Source organism: Pezoporus occidentalis, unplaced genomic scaffold (genome assembly GCF_034315485.1).
Source record: "Pezoporus occidentalis ecotype Australia unplaced genomic scaffold, CSIRO_AGI_Poc_V1 ctg60, whole genome shotgun sequence".
Taxonomy (NCBI): Eukaryota; Metazoa; Chordata; class Aves; order Psittaciformes; family Psittacidae; genus Pezoporus; species Pezoporus occidentalis.
This window is the reverse complement of record NW_026915944.1, coordinates 3,830,854-3,856,331: the sequence shown is the minus strand read 5'-3', so window position 1 is coordinate 3,856,331 and position 25,478 is coordinate 3,830,854. Positions and strand designations below refer to the sequence as shown.

The following is a 25,478-nucleotide window of genomic DNA, read 5'->3' as shown; positions in this document are numbered from 1 at the left end:
TCGCGGCAGCCCCAGAGCGGTAAGACTGGCCCGGTGGCGGCTACGGACCGGGACCGAGGCCGGGACGCGGGGCCGATGGGACTACAACTCCCATAGGGCAGCGGGGCAAGGCAGCTCCCGCCGCCGCCGTAGTGCTCACGTGAGGGCGGTGGCCCGGCAATCACATGACTGGCCGGTAAGGCCGGGCCCGGCGGAGGTGTGTGTAGCTGTCCCTCTGCATGGCTAACGTCGCTAAGAAAGTGTCCTGGTCCGGCCGCGACCGCGATGAGGACGACTACGATGAGGACGGGCGAGCGGGAGAGACCACCCCGCTGCTCAACGGCACCGGCCCCGGCGCGGCGGCGGGCAGCCGGCAGGTGCGTACCGGCACCGGGAGGGATCTGCTCCATCCCTGGGCTCTCCACGCTGAGACGTCGCCGGAGGCGGGCTGGACCTGAGGACTGGGGTCGTGTATGCGTCCTCCTCCCCCATAGCATTTTACTATGTTCGAGGCTGGGCTGGAGCTGCCGGTGCGGAGCCGCGGAGTGACGGGACTCTGCGCTCACAGCAGCCCTCGGGGGAGGTAGGGGCTCCTCCGTGCTCCCCCGAGCCGGAGAGAGCAGAACCTTGCAGAGCCCGATGGGGGGGGGGGGGGAACCAGGGCTGGAGCACTGGGGCCTCGGGTCATTCCTGCGGGAAAAACTGAGCGTGCAACTGACTCACTGCCTGGCAGCGGGGCAGTTCCCGCCGGAGCCGGCTCCCGTCATGAGGTGCCAGCTCCCAGTGATACTGGTGCCCTACCCAGGGCCCTGCTGCAGCGGGGCTCACCTGCCCCCTACCCACTCCTTGGCCATGGATGCAGGTGGTCCCTGACCTGGCTGCTGGGGCTGCCCCCTTCATCTGTACTAATAATGCCATTTCTTTGGAGACCACGTTGCCTGCACACTGGTGCTGCCCAAGCCAACAGGTTGCGCTCAAACACAAGAGTGTCTAATGCTGGCGTGGTGGGCATCGTGTGGGATGTGCGGAACTACACTGACAAACAGCAGGTCCAGGGTGGGCCATGTTGCAGGGGGAAGCCAATTCTTGCAGATTAATTTTGGGTGATGAACTGAAGAGAAACTTCCCTCCAGTGTACCCAGAGGCTGTTACTCTGCCTGGCAGTCTCTCCTCCACATGTGGTGTGGTTAACTGAAGCACACCGTGGCTCTAGCCACGGCACTTGGTACCTGTTATAGAGCAAAGCTGTGGTTGAGTAGCTGTGCTGAGTGAGGGCCATGGCCTGGGTGGGATGTTGTGTCAGGTCCATGGGGTGCTTCTGTGTCAGTTCCAGGTGACAGAAGGGCAGGTGATGTCCTTGAACTTCCTATGAAGAGTTTGGTGGGAGACTTGAGCTGAGACAGGAAGCATGCCAGCCTTTGGCAGCTGTTAGCAGGGACAGCTTGCTGAGCATGATTCTGTTCTGCCTTTCTGGGCAAGTCAGAACAGCAGTCTAATTAGGGTGCCTTGCGTGGCATTGTGGGAGGGAGGGATGGCGGCTGGAGGAATTGCCTGCGCCACTGCACTGCTCTGGTGTGAAAGTGCAGGTAAACTCCCTGGCCAGTACAAGCTCCCGTGTATGTACAGCATGGGTTGCCTTTGAAGACCACATGGTGGGTTCTGCAGGTCTGAAGGGATTAATCAAACCTTGTGGCTGCAGATCAGTTGGGAAAGGGCTTTTCTGGTGGCTTAGAAGAGATGCCTGAGCCCCTCTACAGCAGGGGTGGTGGAGACCCAGCTCTGTGATCTGATTTATCATCGCCGTGTCCCTTCACAATGTAGATAGCTGAGGTCCCAGATGGTGACAAGGAGCTACGTGGCATCTTCCTTAGCAAAGGAGGAGAGTGAATACCTTGCTGGAGCTCTGAGCCCACAGCTGTCCTGACCACACATGCCCTTAACAGTGGCACTGACCTGGCAGTGGTGGTTGGGTTGTTACCATAGTGCTGGGGTTGCTTTTTGGTGTAGGGCAGCTGTTTCCCTCTCACACCATCCCTTTGACCTTAATACCATTTTAGATTAAAGCAGGAAGGCAGGACAGATTTGGCAGAGAAACAGAGACTGGAGCTGTTCAGCTCATGGAGGCTTAAACTTGGGTTGCGGCAATACAATAAAAATGTCCCCAGTGGAGCTTTCTCCCTTTCTCTTTGCAACAGCTGTGCTTGGTTAATAGAAATGAAACTGACCTTAGACTGATAAAAGGAAACAGTCTCTGGGTGACTGCTGTGAGAGACTGAGATCAAGCACTTGTGGATGGGAGGTGAGGAAGGGCTGGATAAATGTGCTCATAACCATGAATGGATGCTGCAGGGCTGTGTCTGAAGTTGACTCTTGTTTTGTGGCCAGCTGAGCGCTGCTTCAGAGCTGACAGAGCCTTTGTCCTCTCACCAGGACTTTCTAGTGCCTCAAGTATATCAAGAAGTGAGAAATTGCCAGTACATCTGAGCATTGTGCCTTCCATGAGCCGCCCCCTTCCCATGCTCTCGAGCTGAGTGTGTCAGTTCTTAGGCTGAAAACTGGAAAATTGTAGTGGGAACAGCCAATTTCCATCATTAGGCATTTTTCTAAAAAGAACGCTTCCCTTTTGCTACCCATCAAAGATATGTTCCGTTTGTGCTAAAATGTCTTGACTTTGGGATTGGTATAATGCCCCTGCTCCAGAGGGTGTCTGGAACAGGGGGGGTGGGCAGGGGGTCACCATAATGTGACCAGGCTGCTGCTGAGCAGCCTGTCCTTGTTAACCCCCAAGTGTTTCTTCTACACAAAATGTTGTTTGTCTTGTTTTCTTGTAACTTCACAAAACAGGCTGCAGAATGCAGCCCTTGTGGCTGGGAGGGAGTGCCGGAGGGCTGTGCTTGCTGCAATCACAATGTCTTGACTGGGAGGAGGGAGAAAAGAGAAGTCTGAGTGAGCCCTGGCTCCTGCTGGATGGGCTGCAGGTAGTACATTCCCTGGGTACCGGCAAAGAGGCTGCCTGTCTCTGCCTGCCCACTGCCAGGAGCTGGAGTCCCTGGAAAGCCATTGTCCTTGGAGCCTTCCCAAGAAGAGGGGATTTAGCAAGTCCAGTCCTTTGGCTGGGTGCATCATCCAGGACTGCAGCAGTGCTTTAACCTTGCACTGCTTTTCTGCACATGGATCAAGGTGCCTGGAGAAAGGCAGAAGGGGTCAGGATAATAACAGCATCTCCCAGCCTGGTGCAGGTGAGGAGCAAGGAGCGACTGTGCCCAGGAGTGACAGCAGGAGGCTGGAGACAAAGTTGTAACCAAGTGGTGACAGCACAGGGAGAGTCTGGATGCTTTCTCCCCCGTTATGGGCCTTGAGGTGAGGAGCCTTGTTCTCTCCTGGTGTGGTGTGTTTCAGGGATGACAACTATGCTGGTTTGGAGCCCATCACAGCTGTGGTTGTGTCAGAGGAGGGGGATTCCAAAAGCCCTGCAGCTCATCCCCCATGCGCTGCCATAGCCGGTGACAGGGCTTCCCCTGTCAGTGAGCCACCCAGTGACACAGCCTTGCAGCCTGGAGCCATTCCTCCCAACCAGGCAGGTACCAGGGGCTCAGAGCATGCTGGGGCTGAGAGGGCTCTGGGGCTGGAAATCCTCTTCCTTCCCTCTCACTGCTTCTGCAATACCGCTGTGGGCTCCTGGTGCGGTCTGTGCTGTGCTTTATCTCAGTGGTCACAGAAAGCCACATGCTTCCAGTTCGTTAGTGAGCAGGACAGTGATAAGGGGCAGTATATGGGGGAGGGGGTATCTTCACACCAGCGGTGGTCACTGGGAGTGGGGGTTGTCCTGGATTATCCCTGTGGAAATGTGCTGTGGAGCAGGGTCAGGCGCTCCCTGTTTATGGTTCTTCAGAGCAGTGTTTGAGAGGCACTGCTGGGTCACTGTGTGCACAGCCTGGGTTATTTCTGCAGTGCTTTAGCCTTGACTAAAGTCATTCTACTCGTCACAAACAGGGATTGCTCTTTGACTGCTCTGCTTGGAGGCAAAATGCTGCTGTGGCATCATGTATGGCAGCATGGCTTCTTATCACCTCTGCCAAATGGGGATGCTGGCAGCAGTGCTTCTGTCTCCCATCCTGACCTGCAGAGCTCTGGGCTGCTGCTGCTGTCTGTTCACTGCTACTGTTGCCTGACCTTGGAGATAATCCTTTTGGGGCATGGGTGGTTGAGATCTTCTCCCAGATTGTTTTTCTTGTTGAGATTGATCCCGAATTTGCTCTTGCTGGTCTCAGAGTGGTGCTGGACTGGATGGCAGCATAATGAAGGGGGAAGCAGCCTCAGGAGGTCTCCAGCCCCGGCCCTGCTAAGAGTTGATCCCTTAGATCAGGTCACCCAGGACCACGTGTGGTGGAGATTTGAGTGTCTCCAAGGATAGACTCTGTACCCTCTCTGGCCCCAGATTCTGTGTGTCACCATCTTTTGTCTCCAGTGTCTATAAGAAGTTCCCTTGCTGCAGCTTGTCCTCTGCTGCTTTGTGCCCCATCAGTGCAAAGCTTTAAGGAAGGTCTGGCTCTGTCTTTGTAACCTCTTGTTAGGCATCCAGAAATGGCCAGATAATCTCCCTGATAATTACCAGCTTCTCTCCATCCATCTTACTGGGTGCTCCAGCCCCTGACTGTCTTCCCGCACTCACCCCTGTGCCTTTCTTGTCCCAGGGATCCCAAACTGGCTGCCAAGTCCCAGGTGTGGTATCGCAGGTGCCAAGTGGAGGCATTGGGATCCCTTCCCCACACCTCCTGCCTGTGGTCTTTCACCACCCAGGAGGCAGTTGACCACCTCCTCTGCAGGTTTGTGCCACCGGCTCCTGTTCAACTGCTCCACCAGTTTGCTGCAAGACTTCTTCAGCAGAGCTGCTTGCTAACCCCTAGGGTACATCCATCCCAGTGCAGGGCTTTGTATTTACCCCTGTTGAACTTCAGGGGCTTCACTGCAGCCTGGTGAGCTCTCTCTGAGGAGCGGCCTTGCCACCAACATTCCAACTGCCCTGCTGACAAAGATGTTAAGCAGTTTGGGTCCAGATCAGGGCTCCAGACATCTCTTTGAGGAGCTTGAAATGGAATTGCATGGCTCGAAAAGGAATTAGCTTTACCACCCAAACAGGGTGAGTGCTGATGGCTGCGTGCTTCTGCTGTTTGCGTGCTGCTGTTGGAGGCAGGTTTGCTGGCCCCAGAGCCTCTCCTGGGACAGGAGAGCTATTAACTCTTCTGTGCCCTCTGCCTTTTGGCAACAGCATGTGTTGTTATGTGGAGATAATTGTACCATGGTCACGCCAACATTATGAGTACCCAAGGTCAGCAGCTCTCTTGGCTCGAGTTTGAAAAACATATGAAGGAGGGTAGTGCTGCCCATGTACTCGGTGAGCTGATGAGCCATGCACAAATAACCTCTGTCTTGGCTCCTGGCTGCTTGAATCCTTTCTGTTCATCTTCTGAAAGTCAGGAGCTGATGAAAGTAGCTTTTTCCTGCCCTCCCAGCATGTGATTCCCTCATGCTGGACAAGACAGGGGCCAGCTCTGCTCATAGTGACAGAGGGATGCCAGGACTTGAGGGGGCATATTAAAAACACGATGCTTGTGTTTTTGGAAGCTCAGGTTCAACTGAAGCTCCTTTGCTCCTTTCCCTTCATCTGTGCTTGGGTCCTACTGCTGCCTAATCTGTTGGGAGTGGAGCTGCAGTGCCCTCCTGGCCTCTTGCTCCGTAGGGAAGGGATGGAGACAGGGGTTGTCACCATTTCAGGCACGTCTGGTCTTTTTGTGGACACCCTGGCTAGCAGAAGAATTTTCCTGAAGTACTGGTCCTGTCTGAGGGCTTGGTGCCTGAGGTCTGAGCCCAGGCGTGAGCATGAGTGACTGCTTCCATCTTGTTGCCTTTATCTTGCCCTATACATGTGGCACTTAAGGGAGCCTTTAATCTTTGTTCTTCCTGGAGCCGGATGCAGGTGGGTTCCCTTGGCAGGTCTCAGTTTTGTCCCAGCCAGGGTTTCAGGGTGAGTACCATGTCCTTCCCATCTCCGTAGGACATTTGGATCCCAGCTGGGACTGCTGCTGCCACCAGAGCAGCTGAGCTCCAGCAGGCACTGAAACTGGCAGCTCCTGACTCTGTGTAAATTCCCATCCACATCCCCCAGGGAGGTGGCAGCTTTTAGTGTGCCCAGCTCACAGCAGTCTGCTCTGTTTGCTGGGATAAAGGTCCACCAGGATCCTTTCCATGGCGGTTGTGGAGCCATCACAGACCAGAAACAAAGCCCAGGCTGGTCTCCCCAAACTAGTGTTCAAAAGCAGTTGTGTAGAGCACTTTGTGCTCAGCCCTTCCTATGGGCTCAGGCTACTGGGGACAAAACAGCACTGAAGAGGGTTTGAGGAGCGGAGGTAATACCTGCCTGCAGGTCAGGGGGTGAATGGGAACATGGAGCAGACAGAGAAATGGGAAAATAGGTCAGGCTGCAGGCACAAAGGGATATTCTTCATCTGCAATGATGTGTGTGGCTCCTGGCTGCTCTGGCCTTCATGTTCCAGATGGGATTGGTGGGGGATTAAAGCAGCAGGGGCTCTATCTGGGATCTGCGAGCTTGCTGGTACAGAGGGACCGACATGGCAGGGCCCTGCTGCTGCTCACCATCCTGCTTTTATTCTCCAGTCCTTAAGCCAGACAGCTGGGAGGGGTGAGGCTCCAGAGGGGAAGATCAGGTTGTTGAGAAATGGTGTTTGGGCTGTGCTTAGTGATGGTGCTGCTTGCACCCTTGTGCACCCTGGTGTTTCACAACAGCAGAGGGGTGATGGCAGCGTGCTGCTTCTGCTGGGTCTCTCACAGCACCGCCCCACTGGAGCTTGGCTCCGTGTAGCCCAGGCCCTTTCCTGCATTGGCCAGATAAGAAGTGCCCTAAAGAGTTTGAAAGCTCCCGTGTGATGCAATTGTGCTGCCAGTAACCAGCCCAAGTGGTCACCAGTGAAAGGAGAACCTGCTGCCTGGGGGAGATGCAAATGCTTCTTCCCATCACTGTGCTGGGAAGGCACTGGTGCTGCTGCATGGGAGCAGCGTGCCCCGCTTCCTCCAGTGTGCATCAGCTGGCAGCCAGCCCAGCCATCGCTTCAGTCCTGGCTGCTGGGGGGGAGATGGACACGCCTATGTGTTCATTTCCCTGGCTGGGAACTGCTCCCATGGAGTGGATGGCAGAGCCAAATGTGCCCTTGGCCATCCATTATTCCTGTCTGGGTGCGTGAGCTGAGGGTGGCCCCAGCGTATCTTTGTGTGCTTGTGACTTTGGAGATGGAGCTTTCTGCTCAGGGGATCTGTCCATGCCCTGCTCCAGGGGAGTGTGGAGCGTGCTGCTTGGCACAGGTCTGCTGGGGTACCCACTCGTTGGCAGAGGCTGTTGGTGACTCTTGCCAGCTCTCAGGGCTGCCAGTCCCAAGCGAGCTGCTGCTGTCTGGCACTTCCCTGGTGAGCCAGCTCTGCCAGCCAGCAGGCTGGAGCAGCTTGCCCCAACCCTGGCAGGCTGCTGTTGCTTGTGCTCCTCTGGGGTCCCACCTCCTCAGGGTGCCCTCCAAGAGCAGTCCTCTGCAGGTGCTGGACCTCTGAGGCTCTGGTGGTGGCAGGCAGAGCTCAGCAAGGGGAACTGAGCATGAGCACCCATGTGCCTGCTCCTTCCTCCTGCCAGGGCTGGCAACACATTCAGGAGTTGACCCCTCTTTCCTTTCTCCCCTCAGCTCACTCCTTCCTCCTTCCTGCGCATTGGGCAGCTAAGCAATGTGGACCTCAACGAGGATGTCCGTGAGCTGGTGAGTGGCATAGAAAGGGGCCCATTGTTACCAAGCCCCCTTCCCTTCTTCCACTGGCAGCACTTAAAACTGCTATTATTCCCCTCATCACATCCCACTTCTTCCACGAGGGCTCCAGTGCTTAGTATTGGTAGCTCCCTGCTGCTCTGCCCTCTGCCTTAACCCTTGCTACTTCCCCTTATCTGAGGAAAGCTGGCCCAAGGACAGCATCTCTTTGGGTGGCAGCACAAGGGCCATAAGTGGGTCTGATGGGAAGGGATTTCTTCCTTGTTGACATGATTGCTCCTTAAAGCTGCTTCTCCTGCTGCCCAGCTCAGAATGAAGTATGACAGCAGCCGGGGGAAGGTGTCTCAGCCGTGGGGACAGGGTTAGTGATAGAGAGGGCATCTTGCAGAAATACTCAGATTTCAACTTATTCCCCCTCCCACCTGCACACATGAAAAGCTTTTCTTCCCTGGATGCTTCTGCTTCAGCTCCGGAGCTGTAGAAGGATCAAATGAGAAGACTTTTGCTAAATATTTCTTGTGGAATGCTTAAATGGGAAGGAACATGCCTTAATCCAGTCCCTCAGAGGACAGGCTGGGCCTGCTTTGGCCATAGCTGTAATGCAGGCCCAGGGAAGGGTGCGGGGTGCCACTACCCCAGGGGCGCCTCCAGCATCCTCAGTAAATGCCCTAATTTGGAGCTGGGAACAGTTTGCACAGTCAAAGGTGTTTGGGAATCAGAATTTGGTTTCTGCCCAAACCCATGGTTTGAAATAGCTGCTTGAAATAGCTCCTTGCTTTCGGCTGAAGGAATTTCCTGCCGAGGTGAAAGGTTGCCCTCCTCTGGAGTGTGGAGCTGCTTGGAGGCAGTGCTGGATCAACATGGCAGTGTGGTACCTGGCTGGGCAATCTCTCCGTCTGCTCATGGGGAAGAGTCCCTCCTGAGGGTGGATGAGGGCGTACACCTCACAGCCTGTTCCAGCTGCCTTAAATCCCATACATCCACCAGCTGGTAGAAAATCATCCCAGATCCCAGCCTGCCAGCAGCTTGCGCTCTGCAGTCCTCCTGCCTCTCCTGAGCATGAAAACTAGTGTTAAACCAGCAGTTATGTGCCAGAGGAGACGGCTGGACTGGGACCTGGCTGTCCTGACTTATGCATCACATCCCGCAGGAGACAGAGCTCCCTCGTCAGCGTCCCAATGAGATCCCCCACAACGAGAAGCTCCTGTCGCTCAAGTATGAGGTAAGTGCCCTCTGGGATGCAGTGGATGAGGTACATGGATGAAGTACATGGATGAGGGCTGTGGCTGCCCAGCTGAGGGGTTTCAGTGGAGAAGCAGCTGGTTTGAGGGAGGAAATGACATGAGGGTGTGCAGAGGCAAGGGTGAGGGCCTGAGGGCAGCCCTCCCCAGAACAGGTGTCTGTTCCCCTGTGCTAGAGAGTAACAGCATTTCCCTTTCCTGATGTAGAGCTTGGACTATGACAACAGTGAAAATCAGCTGTTCCTGGAGGAGGAGAGGAGGATAAACCACACAGTGAGTCTTGCCCACTGACCCTGTGGCTGGGATAGCCCAGGAAGCTGTTCCCCCTTCCTGGCTCCTGGGGAGCTTCTCCATGCCAGAGGAGGTTGTGCTCAGAGCAGTGCTTGAGCCAGGGTGGGTTTAAAGATAGGCCAACTTGTGACAAGCCTTAAAACCTCAGGAGCAAGGACCCAGCACAGGATGGTTCAGATGGGAGCTAGCCTGCATGTACATGGTAGCCAATGGCATGGGGTAGGTCCCTGAGCAGAGGGACTTCTGGAGGAACATGAAACATCTGCCCTGGGGGCTTTGGGAGACTTGCTGCAGCAAGAAGCTGAACGGGAGGGGCCTGACAGAGGCAGACAAGCTGGAAAAGCCGCCTGCTGTTGGGGATCCCACAGAGGGGCACTGCCAGGCTTTGCAATCCTGGGTGAGCCAGCGTTGGCTTTCCAGCTCCTAGGAGAGCTGCCGGGCTTGGAGCTGTGCTGGGGAAGGTGGCTGGGTGGGTTGGGGTCCCCCTGTTGCTGGCAGGGCCCGGGCTAGGCAGCAGTGGGCTCTGATGGCTCTGTGCCCCTCAGGCTTTCCGGACAGTGGAGATCAAGCGCTGGGTCATCTGTGCCATGATCGGCATCCTCACCGGCCTCGTCGCCTGCTTCATTGACATCGTGGTGGAGAACCTGGCTGGGCTGAAGTACCGGGTGGTGAAAGGCAGTATCCTCCCATGGAGCCATAGCCATCAGCCAGCCGGGGCTGCGGGATCTGTGCTCCTGGTGCCTGCAAGAAGGGTGCTGGGGAAGAGGACAGCACTTCCTTGCCTGGGTTTGGTGGCACAGACCCTGCCACCCAAAGTGCTGCCGTGTGCCTGGCTGCTCTGCAGTGCTGAGCTGTGCCTGGGCACTGCTGTAACAGGGGAGGCTCCTTGCAGCAGCCCTAAGTGCATAGGATCTGCTGTGCTGGCACAGCCTGAGAAGCATTTTTGCTCGCATTCTCATGGTGGGAGGGATGGTACCCAACCAACACTGGTCTTTCCTTGAGCTGCTTCCACAGACATCGATAAGTTCACAGAGAAAGGGGGCCTGTCTTTCTCCCTGCTACTCTGGGCCACCCTGAATGCCAGTGTGGTGATGGTGGGCTCTGTGATCGTTGCTTTCATAGAGGTAAGAGTTTGGGACCAGTCTGGATTGGTGTTTCCTTGTGCTTCCTGCCCCAGTTCTTTACATGGGGAAGCAAGATCGTCTCCAGAAAACATACAGATTCATGTAATAGCAAATGTATTTCTGCAAGACTGGCTCTTGGTAGACCCCAGCATTGGCTCTATGTGGGCTGTGGGGTTTCTCTGCGGTTGTCAGACTGACACTGCTGAGCCAGGAGCCTGGGGCAGAGGGTGTGCTCCAGAGACTGGGGCCGGCTATGACTGGGAGTAGGCAATGGCTCCCTACAGGCCACTCAGTCAGCAGTAAGCTTTGTGGCTTTTGCCCTTGCTCTCTCTGGCCACCAAGTGTGAGCCTTCTGCAGCACTGAGCCCTTGGCCATGGCACGGTGATGGGAACACCCTAGTGTCCCCCCAAAAAACCCAGCCAGATCCTTCTCCCTGTCACATTTGCCCTTAGGGGCAATGAGTGCCTCTCTGAAGCCCACCTCCAGAGGTAGATAGTCTTTGGCCTCATCTCTGAGCCTCCCTGAGGTTGTGCTTGGTGTGCCCTGGGCAGAGAGACAGGGTTAAGGTGGCCAGTGTGTCCCCATGCTGTATGTGGCAGCCACTCATGCTCTCCGTGCTCCCCACAGCCTGTCGCAGCTGGCAGCGGCATTCCCCAGATCAAATGCTATCTCAATGGTGTGAAGATCCCGCACGTTGTCCGCCTCAAGGTAGGAAGCAGGAGGCGGTGGGCTGTGTGCCTTCTGCTCTTGGGGGTGGTTCTGCTGTACTGAGGCAGAGGAGGAGCTGGCCCAAGTTCCTGGCTTTCTTGCTGCACTGCTCAGCTCCATAGCTGTTCCCCCCAGTGCTGGGTGATTAAACCTCCTGCCCTGGGATGAGCCAGGATCCCCTGGCTTTGGGGAGAGCATCTTTGTGTAACTTTTTCCTCTGTCCAAGCAGGAAGTTGGCCAAACCCCATAGCCACAACAGGGGGCTGAGAGTCACTCCCTGGGGTCACTGCTTCCTGTGGCTGGTTGGGTCTGTGTCACCCATGGCTGCCATGGTCATGTGTGCTGTGCCATGCTGTGCTGAGCCTGTCATCTCTATTTTGCAGACCCTGGTGATCAAAGTTTGTGGAGTCATCCTCTCGGTGGTCGGCGGCCTGGCTGTTGGGAAGGTGATGTGCACAAAGCGATCTCTGGCATGCTGCTGCCATGTTGTCACCCACTGCTGGCGCACGTGATGCAGCCCATTGCCAGCCCTATGCTAGGGGCCCTGCAATGACTTCCTGGTTTTATTCCCTGGTCTGCTGGCCAAGGTGACACCCTGGTGTGTGTGGTGCCACCAAGCCAGGCTGTGTGTGGCTGGGCTGAGGGCAGAAGAGCAGTAGTCCACATCCATCAGTAGTTGTCCCTGCAAATGTTAGATAGGGGAGACCTGGGTGCCCTATTGGAGCCTTTCTAGCTTGCTGGGATTGAAGGCAAGCGAGGGAAGTTCCTGCCTCCTGGGCTGGAGGGAGTGCTGGTGAGAACAGGAGGTGGCCACAGGAACCCCTTCACAGAATGAGGATTTAAGGGGGCAAAATGGAAAGGTCTGTATTTCCTGGAGGCAGATCCTCCTGCCAGATTCTTCAGGGTTGCAACCCAGTAAGCAGCATTCATTCATCCCTGACTGTCCTTGGGGTTCTTCCTTATCCAATCTAACTCTTCTCTACTGCCTACAGGAAGGACCCATGATTCACTCTGGAGCAGTGATTGCTGCCGGGATCTCCCAGGGGAGATCCACATCTTTAAAGCGAGACTTCAAGGTTGGTGTTGAGGGCCAAGGGGCTGTGCTGCAGATGACCCTCCTGTGCCCAAACGGGGCTGTTCCTTGGGGTCATGCTGGTGGCTTGGATCATATATGGCCTACGCTGTGTCTGCACTAAAGTCATTCCTGTGGCCAGCCCTAAACCTGCCTTTGCTTTGGTGTTTCAGATCTTCGAGTACTTCCGCAGAGACACAGAGAAGAGGGACTTTGTCTCAGCTGGAGCTGCTGCTGGTGTCTCAGCTGCGTTTGGTGCCCCTGTGGGTATGTGTGTTGGCTGTCTGACACTGACAGTGCCTGCATGTGCATCTCATCAAGAGGTGGCTCCCACTTGCACAGAGACGGCTGCTAGGATCTGCCTATGGCACTGCAGGAGCCCTCCCACAGCATGCCCAGCTCCACAGCAAACTGTCCAGCCATGCCACAGGCCTTAGGAAGAGAGGAGGTGTGGGGTCATCTGTCTTGGATCCCAGATGTTTCTTTCCTGGGATGGAGGAGGGCAGTGGAGGGTACTGCCCCATCACTGATGGCTTGGTGGGCTTCTGGTCCCTTCACTGGAGCCTCTGAGGTCTGGGGCTGTATGGGGCACATGGGTTGGGATGAATTTAGGTGCCTCAGCTGCTGCTGTGGGTTAGGGGTCTGTGGCATGTGCCCCTTGTGAAGGTGTTTGTGTCTTGCATTTGCAGGCGGTGTCCTCTTCAGCTTGGAGGAAGGGGCTTCCTTCTGGAACCAGTTCTTGACGTGGAGAATTGTAAGTGCTGGAAAGCCGAAGCAGTAAATTGAGGGCTGCAGTGTGAGGCCTTGCCTTTTCCCCATGACCTGCAGTCCCAGCCTCCTGCCATCCTTATCCCAGCCAGGCAGCCATGTGTAACAAATCCCAGGAACAGCATCCCATTCCCCTTCTGTGCCCTGGTCCTCAGCTTGAATTTAGTCCTGGCTTAGCTCCATCTTGCTGCCAGTCCCTTCCCAAGGGACCTCCTTGGGCTGTGCCCCAGGGCAATGGAGAGGTAACAGGAGTAAGCCCCTGGCTGGTGTAAGCTGCCCAGAGTGCTGCCACAGGGAGTGTGGCTTCTTGGTTCCCACTGTGGTACCAAGCTCTTCCTAAGTGCCTTGGAGGGGCAGTTTGGGGAAAGGGGGGGGGTGGGGCAGCGCAGCACACGGTGAGGGAGTGGGGTTGGGGGTGTCTGGCAGTGACTGTGGGCTGCATCTCCTTCCAGTTCTTTGCCTCCATGATCTCCACATTCACTCTGAACTCTGTCCTGAGTGTTTACCACGGCAATGCCTGGGATCTCTCCAGCCCTGGGCTCATCAACTTTGGCAGGTTTGATAATGAGGTACGGCATAGATGTTCCCCATGTAGGGCTCTGCTGTGGGGGTTAGAAGCAGCCCGCAGCAGCTTGGGGCTGTTTTAAAGCATCACCCAGAGGCTGAGGCATGCTCTGCCCTCGCAGGCTGTGGGTATGGCCAGAGCCCAGCTCCACCAACCCCAGCAGAAGCCTTTCCTGCAGCCATGGCTGGGCCTGGGGCTGTGGAGTGCCCATGGGAGGCTTTGGGGCAGCTCTGGGGACTACAGGCCTGTGCTGTCCCAGCAGTGACCAGCTGTGGGGCTGCAGATGGGCTAGGAGACCTGAAATCCATTTCTTGCTTGCAGAAAATGGGATACACAATCCAGGAAATTCCTATCTTCATCTTTATGGGAGTGGTTGGTAAGAGAGTGATGCTCTTTCAATTTGATTTGTCTGAATAATTTCCTCTGTTCTCTGTCTGAGTCTTAAAAGCTTTGGGATAGAGTTTCTGAGGGAGAATGGGAAATGCATTAAACTTTGGAGCACAGGCTGCTTGTGGGGCTTACATGGGGGTGAGAGCTGGATCCTGGCCCAAGCTTTACCCCTGTAGCAAAGGCAGGCCCTTTAATCCATATACTGCAGAGTCACTGAGGTTAGTGCATTGCAGTCGTGGGCAGCTCTTGGCTTTCCAACTGCCCTTACCCCTGTGGAGTTGGCCTGTCCCTTGCTTGCCTAGTGCCAGCACTGTGACACCGGCCCCAGCCATCCTGCTGCTGCTGTGGGGCTCCTCTTGGTGTCAGGTCCTGCCTGTCTGTGCAGGGACAGTGTCCACATGTCCCAGTGCTGCCATCACACTGGAGGGGTTGTTGGTGTCTCCCTGAGCTTTATAGGTTCCTTGTGTCCTGGGCAGCCATAGGAGAGCCTGGGACTCATGTACTGAGCTTTTGCTTCTTCATTTGCAGGTGGGATCCTCGGAGCCCTGTTCAATGCCCTCAATTACTGGTTAACGATGTTCCGGATCAGGTAAGAGCTCACAGGTAACTGAGGTGATTGACATGGGTTGGCTGGCACCTTCTGTGTGTCCTCGAAGTGGCACTTCCAGCCAGAGCAAGGCCGTTATCTCACGCTTAAGCAACAGCAGCCCTGGAAGCTGGGGGCAAAGATGCCATGTTCCTCTCGCTGCCTGCTGTCAAGGCTGTGACCCACAACTTCCCACTGTTGCTCTGACCTTGCCTAGGTATTGTGGTTTAGTGACTTGAGGGCCCGAAAAGGTGCAAACACTGAGCATACACGGTTCTGAGAGTAACGAGATTGCTGCTAAAGCCATTCAAGCCCAGTCTGGTGCAGCCAATACTTGTCACCAGCTTTTCAAACACGAGGACTGGCTTCGTGGCCTCGAGGATTGATGACCCGTGGAGTGGTGAAGGGCCTGCAGCATCTTCCAGTGCTTCACTCCTCTTGGCCTTTCTGGGCTGCAGCTTTCTGGGCTCAGCTCTGCACTGTCCACATGGCCAAACAACACCAAGCTTCCCATAGGATCTGTGCCTGGCTCTGGGCAGGGAAGACAGGCAGGTCTGTTATGGCTGGCTGGGCAGAGCTGATCTTGCTGCTGGCCTCCCAGTGCAGTCCCCATGACTGCTTCACCAGAGGACAGAGCGCAGGACAGCCTGGCAGGGTGTGGGAAGGAAGCAGCCTGTCCATATGCCCAATGTAGGGTGCCAAGCCAGGCTGTGGGTGATCCTGTTGGCACCCCTGGGTGTCACCCTCACTCCTCTGCTCCCTTTGCAGGTACATCCACCGGCCCTGCCTCCAGGTGGTTGAGGCCATGCTGGTGGCAGCAGTGACAGCAACTGTGGGGTTTGTCATGATTTACTGCTCGAGAGACTGCCAGCCCATCCAGGGGAGCACAGTGGCATACCCGCTGCAGGTAGGAGATGCTGGAGAATGGCTCCCCCGTGTGGGGGGCACCCTGAGCTTGGTCTGAAGCTGGAGGCTGAGCAGGGAGACAAGACCCTGCTGGGTTTTGTGGCACTGGACCTCACAGCGAGTGCTCCCAGTGGCAGGCAGAGCTGCAGAGCAAAGTCTGGTGTTGCTGTGCTTGCTGCACAGTGCTGGCTCCTTGCTAGCACACGTCCCCCTGAGCCTGCAGCCTTGGCAGCCTGGATCTGCCACTTCTAACTCTGTCTTCTTCCCCCTTCAGCTTTTCTGTGCTGATGGAGAGTACAACTCCATGGCCACTGCTTTCTTCAACACACCTGAGAAGAGTGTTGTCAACCTCTTCCATGATGCTCCAGGTCTGTGTGTCTAGTGAACAGGTCCTTGAATGTGAGCAGAATGGGGGTGGGCTTGTGCGAAGTGGCTGACCTGCTTCCTGGTTGCTCGTGGGACAAGGCAGGGGCTAATCAGCACAGCACCCTGAGGGCAGGATGGGATCCAACAAAGCACTGTGCCCACTGCTTTCCTGCAGTGGTGGAAGAAGGAAGGATGGATGCTGAACTGGTGGCACCTGTGAGCTCAGCCAAAGGGCCATGGTCTTGGGAGCCTGTGGATGAGGACCTGTTTTTGTTGCATGTTTCCCAGCTGTTGCTTTTGAATTGCATGGGAGCATGTCTGACCCTTGCTGCTGTCTGAGCTCCGTCCTAGAAACGTCCCTGGCTGTTTTCTCCATTAGCAGAGCCTCTTGCCCCAGAATGACTTTACCTTCTGGGCAGGCTGTGGAGGTGGATCTTGAGGTTTGGACTTGCTTGAGAAATGCAATTTGGCTCCCAGGTTCCAGCTCCTGTTTCCCTTGGACCTAGTGTTGTGACAGCGTGCCCTCTGCCTGCTGGTCTAGGTTTCGTGCCCAACTACACATGGACAGGGAGCAGACAGCTCCATGTTTCTAAATCCTCAGCCCAGAGAGTGTGGCTTGGCCATCTGAAGTCAAGTGATGACCGTCCTGTGTCTTGGGGCTGCTTCCTGCAGTGCTGGGCCCTCTGTGGCTCAGGGCTTTGGTTTCTTGACCTCCCTGTGAAGGAGAGGTTGCAAAGTACTCGTTTAAACCAGACTGAGCTGTTCAGCAATCCTAAAATAGCAGCTGGCTGAGTCCTGAGGTCTCCCTGTGATGGCACAGCCTGTGCTGAGGGGCAGCTTGGGGCTGGTTGAAGCAGCCATGGGAGCTGTGGGATCGGATGGGGTTTGTAAGACGAACCCTGCTGAGTTCATCCCAGGGCTGGCAGCAGGACTCCTGCCAGCTCCCCAGTACCTCTGTCGTCCAGCACTGGCTTTCCCTGGGGGCTTTGGAGTTCGTCACCATGCCTTGTGGGAGGCTGGGAACCACGGGGCTGGGAGGGAATGGATCATCATGGGTCACAAGATGAAGGGAAGGCATGTGCTGGATTCAGTGGGATGGGATGGCTTGGGATGGCGCTGGCTGGCAGGGACTTTGAGGGACAGAAATAACTTAAAGAGCTGGTTTGAAACACTCATGCTGCCAGGATGGCAGAGGGTCTCTTGTTGCTGGGAGTGTGTTGTGGGGCTGCTGCTGTCTGTTCTATGGCTGTAATCCATCGTGCTGCAGGACCAGCACTAACTCCATTCTCTCTCCACCTCAGGTTCCTATAACCCCATGACCCTGGGCATGTTCACACTGATGTATTTCTTCCTGGCCTGCTGGACCTATGGCCTCACAGTGTCCGCGGGGGTCTTCATCCCCTCCCTGCTGATCGGCGCTGCCTGGGGAAGGCTCTTTGGCATCTCCCTGTCCTACCTGACCAAAGGCTCGGTGAGTTGCTGATGGGAAGGGGTGCTGGGCAGTGGAAGCCATGGCACCCAGCCCTCCTCCCTTGCCTCTGGGCAAGAGGCATGTGCAGGCAGCATGGAGCTGGCTGAGAACTTGGCACAGCAGTCTGGAATGGGATGCCTTCCTGAGCTGAAACTGGGCTTTCCCATGTCCCAGTGGGGCCCTGCCAGCTGCTGGGTCATGCAGGCAGCCTCAGGCATTCCTCCCCACTTCTTGGAGGGAGGGAGGGGGCCAGGGCACTGCTCACTATCTCTGGGTGCCCTGGAGCCAGCAGCTGACTCAGCCTCTTCTCCCTCCTGTGCTCAGATCTGGGCTGACCCGGGGAAATACGCCCTGATGGGAGCTGCTGCACAGCTGGGTGAGTGCCTGCTCGAGTAGGGGTGAAGGTGGCATGGGAAAAGGTGGTCCCTGCTTCCCTGGCTGAAGCCCAGCCTTGCTGTCAGCTTCTCAGCTACCCTTCCAAGCGCAGGCAGCACTGGGGCGCTAGTGAGGTCTGGGCTTGTCCAGGGCACCCCTGTCTATGTTGGCAATCCTGGATCGCTGTGCAGAGACTTGGGCACCTTTGGTGTTCTGCTATACCATCACCCCATGTTTCCCTGCTTTCCTGAAGTCCTAAACCCCTTGGGTGTCTCCTGCAGGTGGGATAGTGCGGATGACACTGAGTCTCACAGTCATCATGATGGAGGCAACAGGCAATGTTACCTATGGCTTCCCCATCATGCTGGTGCTGATGACAGCAAAGATTGTGGGAGACTACTTTGTGGAGGTGAGAGCTGGTGTGCTCGCCAGGGTCAGGTTTGGTGGTGCTGGGGGGCCAAGGACAAGTGGTGTCCTCTCTCCGAGGTGAGCTGCCGTACTCCTTAGCATCTCAGCAGGCTTTTCCTGATGGCTTGGCTCTCATTGCAGGGGCTGTATGACATGCACATCCAGCTGCAGAGCGTGCCTTTCCTGCACTGGGAGGCCCCGGTGACGTCCCACTCCCTCACAGCCAGGTAGATGCCTGGGGGATGCTGCCAATCCTGGGGCAGTGGCTTTTGGACCACGCTGTTGGCCTGAGCTGGCAGTAGAGGTGGTGACACACTTTGGTCACTGCTGTGTGGTGCCACCAGCCCAGCTCATTCCCTAGCAGGGAGTGTGGCCAGCGGTGCATTCCCTCCCCGTGTCTCTGGCAGGCTCTGGGGACAGGGGAGGCATCAGGGCTGCAGAGGCCTGTGTGCGGGAGGGGGGGGGTATTTGGGGCATGCTGCATGTGGGGCTGTGTTTCACACTGAGCCTTCCCCGCAGGGAGGTCATGAGTGCTCCTGTCACCTGCCTGCGGAGGATCGAGCGGGTGGGCACAGTTGTGGACATCCTCAGCGACACCTCCTCCAACCACAACGGCTTCCCGGTGGTGGAGAGCAACCCTGGCACCACGCAGGTGAGCCAGGAGCCGCTTGTGAGAGCTGGCCATGGGACGGGACCCTCGCCCTTGCCCCATCCCCTTCCCAGCCCTCTCTCATGCACCGTGCTCTGTCACAGGTGGCAGGACTGCGGGGTCTGATCCTACGTTCCCAGCTCATCGTTCTGTTGAAGCACAAGGTGGGTGATGCTGCGTGGCCATTGGACCTGTGTCTGAGCCCTGGTGCCCCTGTCCTGCCTGTCTTGCTAAACAGGAGCTGGTGGATGGTCCCTGTCACCAACCTCAGCTTACCTGAGGAGAGGGTGGGGGCTTCCGTGCAGTGCTGGGGTTACTCCAGCATCTTCCTGCACCCCACTGGGTTTACAAGCCCTTGAGTGAATGGGACACAGTTCTTCTGCAGATGGTCCATCTGCCCCATGTTCCTGCCCTCTTCCCTCCCTCCCCTGTACATCGCCCTGGTGCCTGTTGGTGCTGCAGGATGGTCCCCAACAGTCTCTTTCCTCCCCAGGTTTTTGTGGAAAGGGCCAACCTCAGCCTGGTGCAGCGGCGGCTGAAGCTGAAGGATTTCCGGGATGCCTACCCCCGCTTCCCCCCCATCCAGTCCATCCATGTGTCCCAGGATGAGCGCGAGTGCATGATTGACCTCAGCGAGTTCATGAACCCCTCGCCCTACACTGTGCCCCAGGTAATGGCCAGGGATCCTTGGGCCACCCTAGCATCCTGGGGGTCATGGGTGAGTGACAGCTGCTGGCTGGGGATGACACAGCCCATGTATCCCCTCTGACATGCAGGAGGCATCTCTGCCACGGGTGTTCAAGCTCTTCCGAGCCCTGGGCCTACGGCACTTGGTGGTCGTGAACAATCGCAATGAGGTGAGTCCTGCTCACTGGGTATGGGCAGCCAGGGCTTGTCCACGAGCTCTGCCTGCCAGCGCGGGGCTGTACTGTGTCCCTGTCCTGGCAGGTGGTGGGCATGGTCACCCGCAAGGACCTTGCCAGGTACCGGCTGGGCAAGGAAGGCTTGGAGGAGCTCTCACTGGCACAGACGTGATGTGGGGTGGCTCTGCCCAGCGGAGGGAGACTCACCCTGGCCCCTCGGAGCTGGGGCCCCCTTTTGCAGGAGGCAGGGAGAGGCTTGGGCCGGCCTGTGCAGGCATTGTGGTGCCTGGAGCACCAGCACGGACGTGCTGCCCTGGCTCTCCTGCCCATTGCTGCCTTCCCACATCTACTGCCTCCTCTTCTCACCTTTTCCTTTGCTTCCCTGAGGGGTCAAAACGCACCCTTGGCTCCATTAGCTGCTGACATAGGCTTTCCCTGAGGGTTGTGAAGGCTGGAGTGTGCCAGGGGAGTGGAAGTGTCCTGAGCTGGGCATAACCCTCTGCCACAGCACATGGCCTCCATTGCCTCGCCTACCCAGCCCAGGCTCTCTGGGACCTAGCCCTGCCCTGGCCCCTGCCACAGGGTCTGTGTGAGGAGCAGGGGGACATGGTGGGGTCCCTCCTGCTTCCAGGGCTGTGTCCTGCTGCCCCATGCTGCTGCTGGTGGGGTTGAGCTGAGCCATGGGGCAGGTGCTTGTGTCTCTGCCATGCTCAACTGTGCAATAAAAGGGGCTCCTGTGGTTCAGAGCTGCTCCCTTTTGCTGTTTTTTGACTCCCTTGGCCAAACTCTGACCCTAACACACATGTTGGGGGGAAACTCCTGGGGTTTGGGCAGGGATGGGTAGGGGAGAGCTGCCTGCTCTGGGGCAGCCTGTGCCACTCTGCCACTCCTGCCCTCCTCCCACTGCTGCTGCTGCCTCTCACCTCTGCCCATGCTGGGGTCCAGAAGCACTCCTGCATGTGTTTCCAGCCCTTTCCAGCAGCCTGGGCCAGGCTAGGCACCCCAAAGACCACCATCAGCCCTGATCTGGCCAGGGGCTGGAAGCACTCCCTTGGGTGCTGAGGAGGGCTCCAGCCCTGGCACCTCAGCTCCCCTATCTCCCACCATTGTACTCCTCACCTTGGCATTGCACCCTGCATCCTCCTCACTCAGGCAAAGGCAACCTGGTGCCTGGAGGGGCTTTCAACTGTGGGATACTGTGCTGAAATAAAGCCTGTTTGTACTTTTACTGTGCTGCTGCCTGGCTCTTGCTTCCATTCCCCTGATGCCACTTTCTGGCCTTAGCACTGTAATGTGTGGGGTTTGTTCATCAAGAAGTTTGGGGGGAGGGAGGCTCTCTGGCTGTCGTTATGTGAAACAATACTCTTTTTGACTCTGTAACTGTTGTACTCTGTAGGTAATGGGGGGAGGTCAGTTGTATTGTTGCACGGGATGGTGAGAGAGAAAAGGGGGCTGGGTGGCTCGAAGTGGTGTCTTGTTGCAACGCTTGAGGGGACTGGGCTGCGACGGTGAGGAGGCTGGAGGCTGGCAGTGGACGCTTCTCGAAGCCTCTGGCAGCTTCTCGAAACTTCCCGAAACTTCTCAGTAATGAGACCCCTGCAACAAAGGGAACCAATGGGGAAGAGCCATGTCAACATCCGAGTGAGGAGGGGCGACAGGATTGGCCGGGGCCTTGAACCCGAGAAGATAAAGGACCGCCTCCCAGGGACCGCGTGTGCGCGTCTTGGGTGGGGCAGAGGACTCGCCGGTGCACCTAGCGCTGTTTTATCTGCTCTTGCTTACTCAGTTTAATAAAATTTATACTTTAAACCAAAATTGGCTACAATATTGATAACAAGGGGGCTGCATGTTGGGGGGCTGCAGGGGGTGATGCCAGTGCCCTACATCTTCATCAGCCCCTGGCAGGGCTCAAGGCAGGGGGTGGCTGCCCCTTCCCGAGTGCTTTTCCTTTTACGGCCAACAAAGAGCTGCCACAAAGCAGGGAATGCCTCGGCTGGGCCCTGGTAACAGCCAGGTCTGGCAGTGGGGGCTGTGAGGAAGGGCCGGCTGCCCTCCCAGCACCGGGAAATGGCCCTGCTCTCCATGTGGGTCTGGTTCCCCAGCACTGCCACGGGGCAGGGGAGCCCTGGGGTGCAGTGGGTCCTTATGGCAGTGATGGGTCCCTGCTGGGTGCTGGCAGCCGGGTGCTTTGTGAAGCCCCGCACTGCCCTTTGCCCCAGCGCAGCCGAGATAAGGGGCTGGGATGCACTGACTTGGGCTGCAGAGTAAACACGGGCTGTTGGCTCCTGCCGGCACCATGCTTCCCTCCTTTCTCTACTGCCGGGGCTGCCGGTTCCTGCCAAAGGCTGGGCTGAGCAGTGGCCCTTTGTCACCGGCGGTGGGTGGCGAAGGACACGGCACACACTGGTGCCTGGTAGGAGTCATTTATTCACTCGTCCCATGGCCGGCTCTGCCCCGGCAGCTCCAGGTGCCCGGTGCTGGCACCGCTGTTGCCAGGTTTATCATTAACCGGTGGCACGTGGCGGGGCTGGGGGCCACAGCGGGGTCACAGCCCGGCAAAGGGCTCGGCCTCCAGCCCCGGGCGGCCCGGCTCCAGCTGCAGCTCCTGCCCAGCGCCCAGCTCCGGCCCCGGCTCCACTGTCCAGTTGGCCAGGAGGTCGCTGAAGTCGGGGGTGCCGGTGTGGAGGAGGCCGGTGGGGCTGGGGCCCGGCTCCCTCCAGAAGGAGGGCGGCAGCTTCCTGCGGTGCATTGGGGTGATGTGGCCGTACTTCTTCTCCAGCCGCTGCGTCTTGCCGGTGGCCATGCGGGGCGGCAGGCACCGGTGCACGCCGTACTCGAAGAGCTCTGCCAGCGGCCCCAGCCTGTGCACGGCCCTGGGGCTGCCCCGCGGCGCCTCGGGCTGGGTGTGCCGGGGTGAGCCGCAGTCCTCAGGCACTCCGTGGCTGCCGGCGGCCTCGTCCTGGCCCCGCCGCCCAAAGTACCGCTGGATGTCACAGCTGATGAGCTCCGAGAACCGGAGGAGCTGCAGTGTGGGCTCGGCGGTGCTGAGGACATCCGGCTCCAGCCTTGTGCTCTCCTCTTCATCCTGTGCTGCCTCCTCTTCATCCTCATCCTCATCCTCGTCCTCTTCCTCGGAGAGGTCAGGGAAGTCGGGCTCAGGGCGCATGGGCAGCAGCAGGCCGTGCGGGAAGGGCGAGGGCAGCCGCAGCTCGGCTAGTGGCCGGATGATGCCTGCAGCCATGTCAGCACGCAGGGGCACCCCAGGGCCCGCGCTCACCCTGCAGGCAGGACAGCGGTGAAGGTGGCACGCACCCCACACCCGTCAACCTGCTGCACTGTGCTTGACCCTGAGGAGGCAGAGGGACCGTGTTGTGCAGTACAGCAGGCCGGGCAGGGCATCCCCCACAAGCCATGGGACATGGAGCAGCACAAATGTCCCTACCAAGCCATAGGATGCAGGGCAGTGGACACATTGCCCTGAATCACGGAACAAGGGGCAGCAGGGACACCACCCCACTGTAGGATGCCCCTACTGAGACATGCGAGATGGGGCAGCGGGAACATATCCTGAGTCATGGGATAGGGGGCAGTGGGGATATCCTAACTGAATCCTGGTGCATCAGGCAACAGGGACATCCCCATCAAGCCATGGGATGTGGGGTATTGGGGATGTCCATGCAAATCCATGCAATGTGGGACAATGGGAATGTCTCCAAGTCATTGCATGTGGGGCAGCAGGGATGTCTCCATCAATTCATGGGATGTAGGGCAGTGGGGACATCCCCTGAGGCATGAGCCAAGGGGGTAGTGGGATGTTCCCCTTCCCCCGGGCCTGTACGTGGGCTTGAATGGTGTTCAGCACCTACCCTGCCACCATGGGCTGAGCACTGGGGACACTGAGCCCTATGTGCTGCCCACACAATGGCCCCATGTGTTTCCCTGCAACAGGGTGACCGCAGCCACCTCCCTGCACTGCCCTGGTGGACTGTGGCCACAGCTGGGTCTTGTTGAGCTGGATGAGGTCCCCCATAGTTAGTGCTACCTGTGCCTATGGGTCCCCAGCTCTGCCTCACTGCAGGGCATCCCTGGCCACATGCCATTGCCCCAGCCCTGAGAGGGTCATGAGGCAGGGGACAAATCCTGGGGGACAGTTCCTTCTCCTGCCATGCCTGAGACAGCACCGCTGCCATCTCTGGGGTCACCACACATCCCTCTTTGTGCCCTCCCCACTGAGGGCCCCCCATCCCTGCCTCCATGCTGCCCTAGAGCTCAGCCTGTGCAGGCACCATGTACCTTCAGCTTGCAGGGAAAGGGACGCAGGGCTGCCCCAGTGATGGGGCCAGCCTTCCCCACAGCCACCCACAGAGGCAGAAACACCGCGGGGCAGGAGGGCATCACCCGGGGCCACGGCTCAGCACTCACCTTGGCGCTGCTGCCTGGCCATGCATAGGCTCCCGCGCCGCTCCCCTTCCCGTCCCTCCACCTGGGCCTGAAGTATTTATAGCGGAGCAGCGAGCTGACGGCTGGCAAATATTTGGTAGCTGTATTGTAATAGTAGACTCAGTAAATAGAGCCGGGGTTTGCTTTAGCACCCAGCAACGGGAGAGCGGCGCGGGGAGGGATGTGGGGACGGAAGGCAGGGCTCACCTTAATGGTTCACTAGCCAGGGGATTTTCAAGTGTTGTTCCTGTAAATTCACCTATTAAATCGGCAGCCCCAGCTGCCAAACTGCCCGCACACTTGTGCCGAGGGCTCTTATCTCCGTGCTGATTGGAGGTGAAATCAAGCTTTGTCAAATAGGCGTAAAATTGAATTTCATGCTATTTTGACTCCTGGAGTAGGGATCTTCTGAAGAACACACTGCCTATTGAGCCATGCCTCTGCAAACAGGTGCTGCCGTCTCAGTGGGTGAAGCCTCTCCATGGGGTCCCCCTTGGTGCTGTGCAGCCCCAGTGTGGGTCTGGACCTCCTATCTCCAGCTCCATGCTCCCCAAGGGAGGTGTAGGGCTCCCCAACCAGCCCCTGGATGGGGTTTGGAACCTTTTGAGGTAGCAGGAGATGGCACTTCAGGGTGCTGTGGTCCCAGGGGGCTTGGGGCTGAGTGCCCAGGGGTGGTGACTCTGGCCAGGCAGTGCCAATGGATGCAGAGATGGGGACATGACATGTGGAGAGCAGCTGGGGCAGCCCCATGGCTGGGACCAGCACCGAGGACTGCAGTGCTGATGGGCAGCCCCATGTCTCTGCTATGGGACCATGCTGGCCCACGTGAGGGACTGAGGACAATGATGATGGTGAGCAGCTCAGGTCCCAAAGCAGCTGTGGCCAGAGGCGCTGTTCTGTTTTGGCAACAGAAGTGCCAGAATGGCCATGCAGGGCACAGCTGGGGGTCACAGATGGCTGCGGTTTGGAGGTTGCTGCAGGACACAGGGTGCTGAGGACACAGATGGCCAGAGGATGCAGGACGGGTGGACAGCATGGCATGGTGGGAGCCTGACACAGCACCCAGACCCTGTGACTGCCTGTGCTGGGGACAATGGCCATCGGGGTTGGGGACATCCAGAGCCCTGCTTTGAGCTGCCCTGTCCCCTGCTCTGAGGGTGACCCCAGTTCCCGGTCTGCTCTCCCTGCCACCCTGGGCTGAGCATCCTGCACCCTGGGGCTGAGTGCGTCCCCCGGTGCTGAGGGGTGAGTCCCAGCCTGTGGCACAGCGCCGCACTGGCAAGGAGAGGGCCATGGCTGTCACCCTCCCCTCCCAGGGCAGCAGCCCTGGGGCTCCCTGCAGGGGCAGAGCCGGGCACCGGCGCCTGCTCTGGCTCCGCAGCACTCCCCCTCCCCTCTCCAAACACACTGGTAACGCCGGGGTGGCAGCAGCAGCCATCCCGCTGGAGCACT

General features: G+C 57.7%; 3 protein-coding genes across 3 annotated transcripts in view; 1 reads left to right on the top strand and 2 right to left on the bottom strand.

Moving 5' to 3' along the window:
- The window catches only part of INTS15 (integrator complex subunit 15), a 52,158-nt gene extending 27,957 nt beyond the window's left edge, over positions 1 to 24,201 (bottom strand). Inside the window, exon 1 of the mRNA XM_062639509.1 lies at positions 24,187 to 24,201. The gene's annotated coding sequence lies outside the window, so the exon portion shown is untranslated. The remainder of the gene's footprint in view (positions 1 to 24,186) is intronic.
- On the top strand, positions 139 to 20,814 carry CLCN7 (chloride voltage-gated channel 7). The gene is made up of 25 exons (XM_062639502.1): positions 139 to 356; positions 7,725 to 7,796; positions 8,953 to 9,024; positions 9,251 to 9,316; positions 9,880 to 10,012; positions 10,349 to 10,458; positions 11,087 to 11,167; positions 11,551 to 11,613; positions 12,160 to 12,243; positions 12,413 to 12,506; positions 12,929 to 12,993; positions 13,460 to 13,576; positions 13,894 to 13,948; positions 14,491 to 14,551; positions 15,317 to 15,455; positions 15,729 to 15,822; positions 17,122 to 17,291; positions 17,616 to 17,667; positions 17,948 to 18,075; positions 18,216 to 18,301; positions 18,594 to 18,726; positions 18,828 to 18,887; positions 19,217 to 19,393; positions 19,500 to 19,580; positions 19,672 to 20,814. The coding sequence occupies exons 1-25, from the start codon at positions 219 to 221 to the stop codon at positions 19,756 to 19,758; spliced, it is 2,418 nt and encodes an 805-aa protein (XP_062495486.1). The 5' UTR covers positions 139 to 218; the 3' UTR covers positions 19,759 to 20,814.
- On the bottom strand, positions 21,994 to 24,643 carry PERCC1 (proline and glutamate rich with coiled coil 1). Its single transcript, XM_062639510.1, has 3 exons — positions 24,234 to 24,643; positions 24,009 to 24,127; positions 21,994 to 22,864 (listed from the first exon to the last, which is right to left on the bottom strand). Exons 2-3 carry the CDS (start codon positions 24,032 to 24,034, stop codon positions 22,132 to 22,134), a joined length of 759 nt encoding a protein of 252 aa, XP_062495494.1. The 5' UTR covers positions 24,035 to 24,127; positions 24,234 to 24,643; the 3' UTR covers positions 21,994 to 22,131.
- Positions 24,644 to 25,478: the final 835 nt, after the last annotated feature.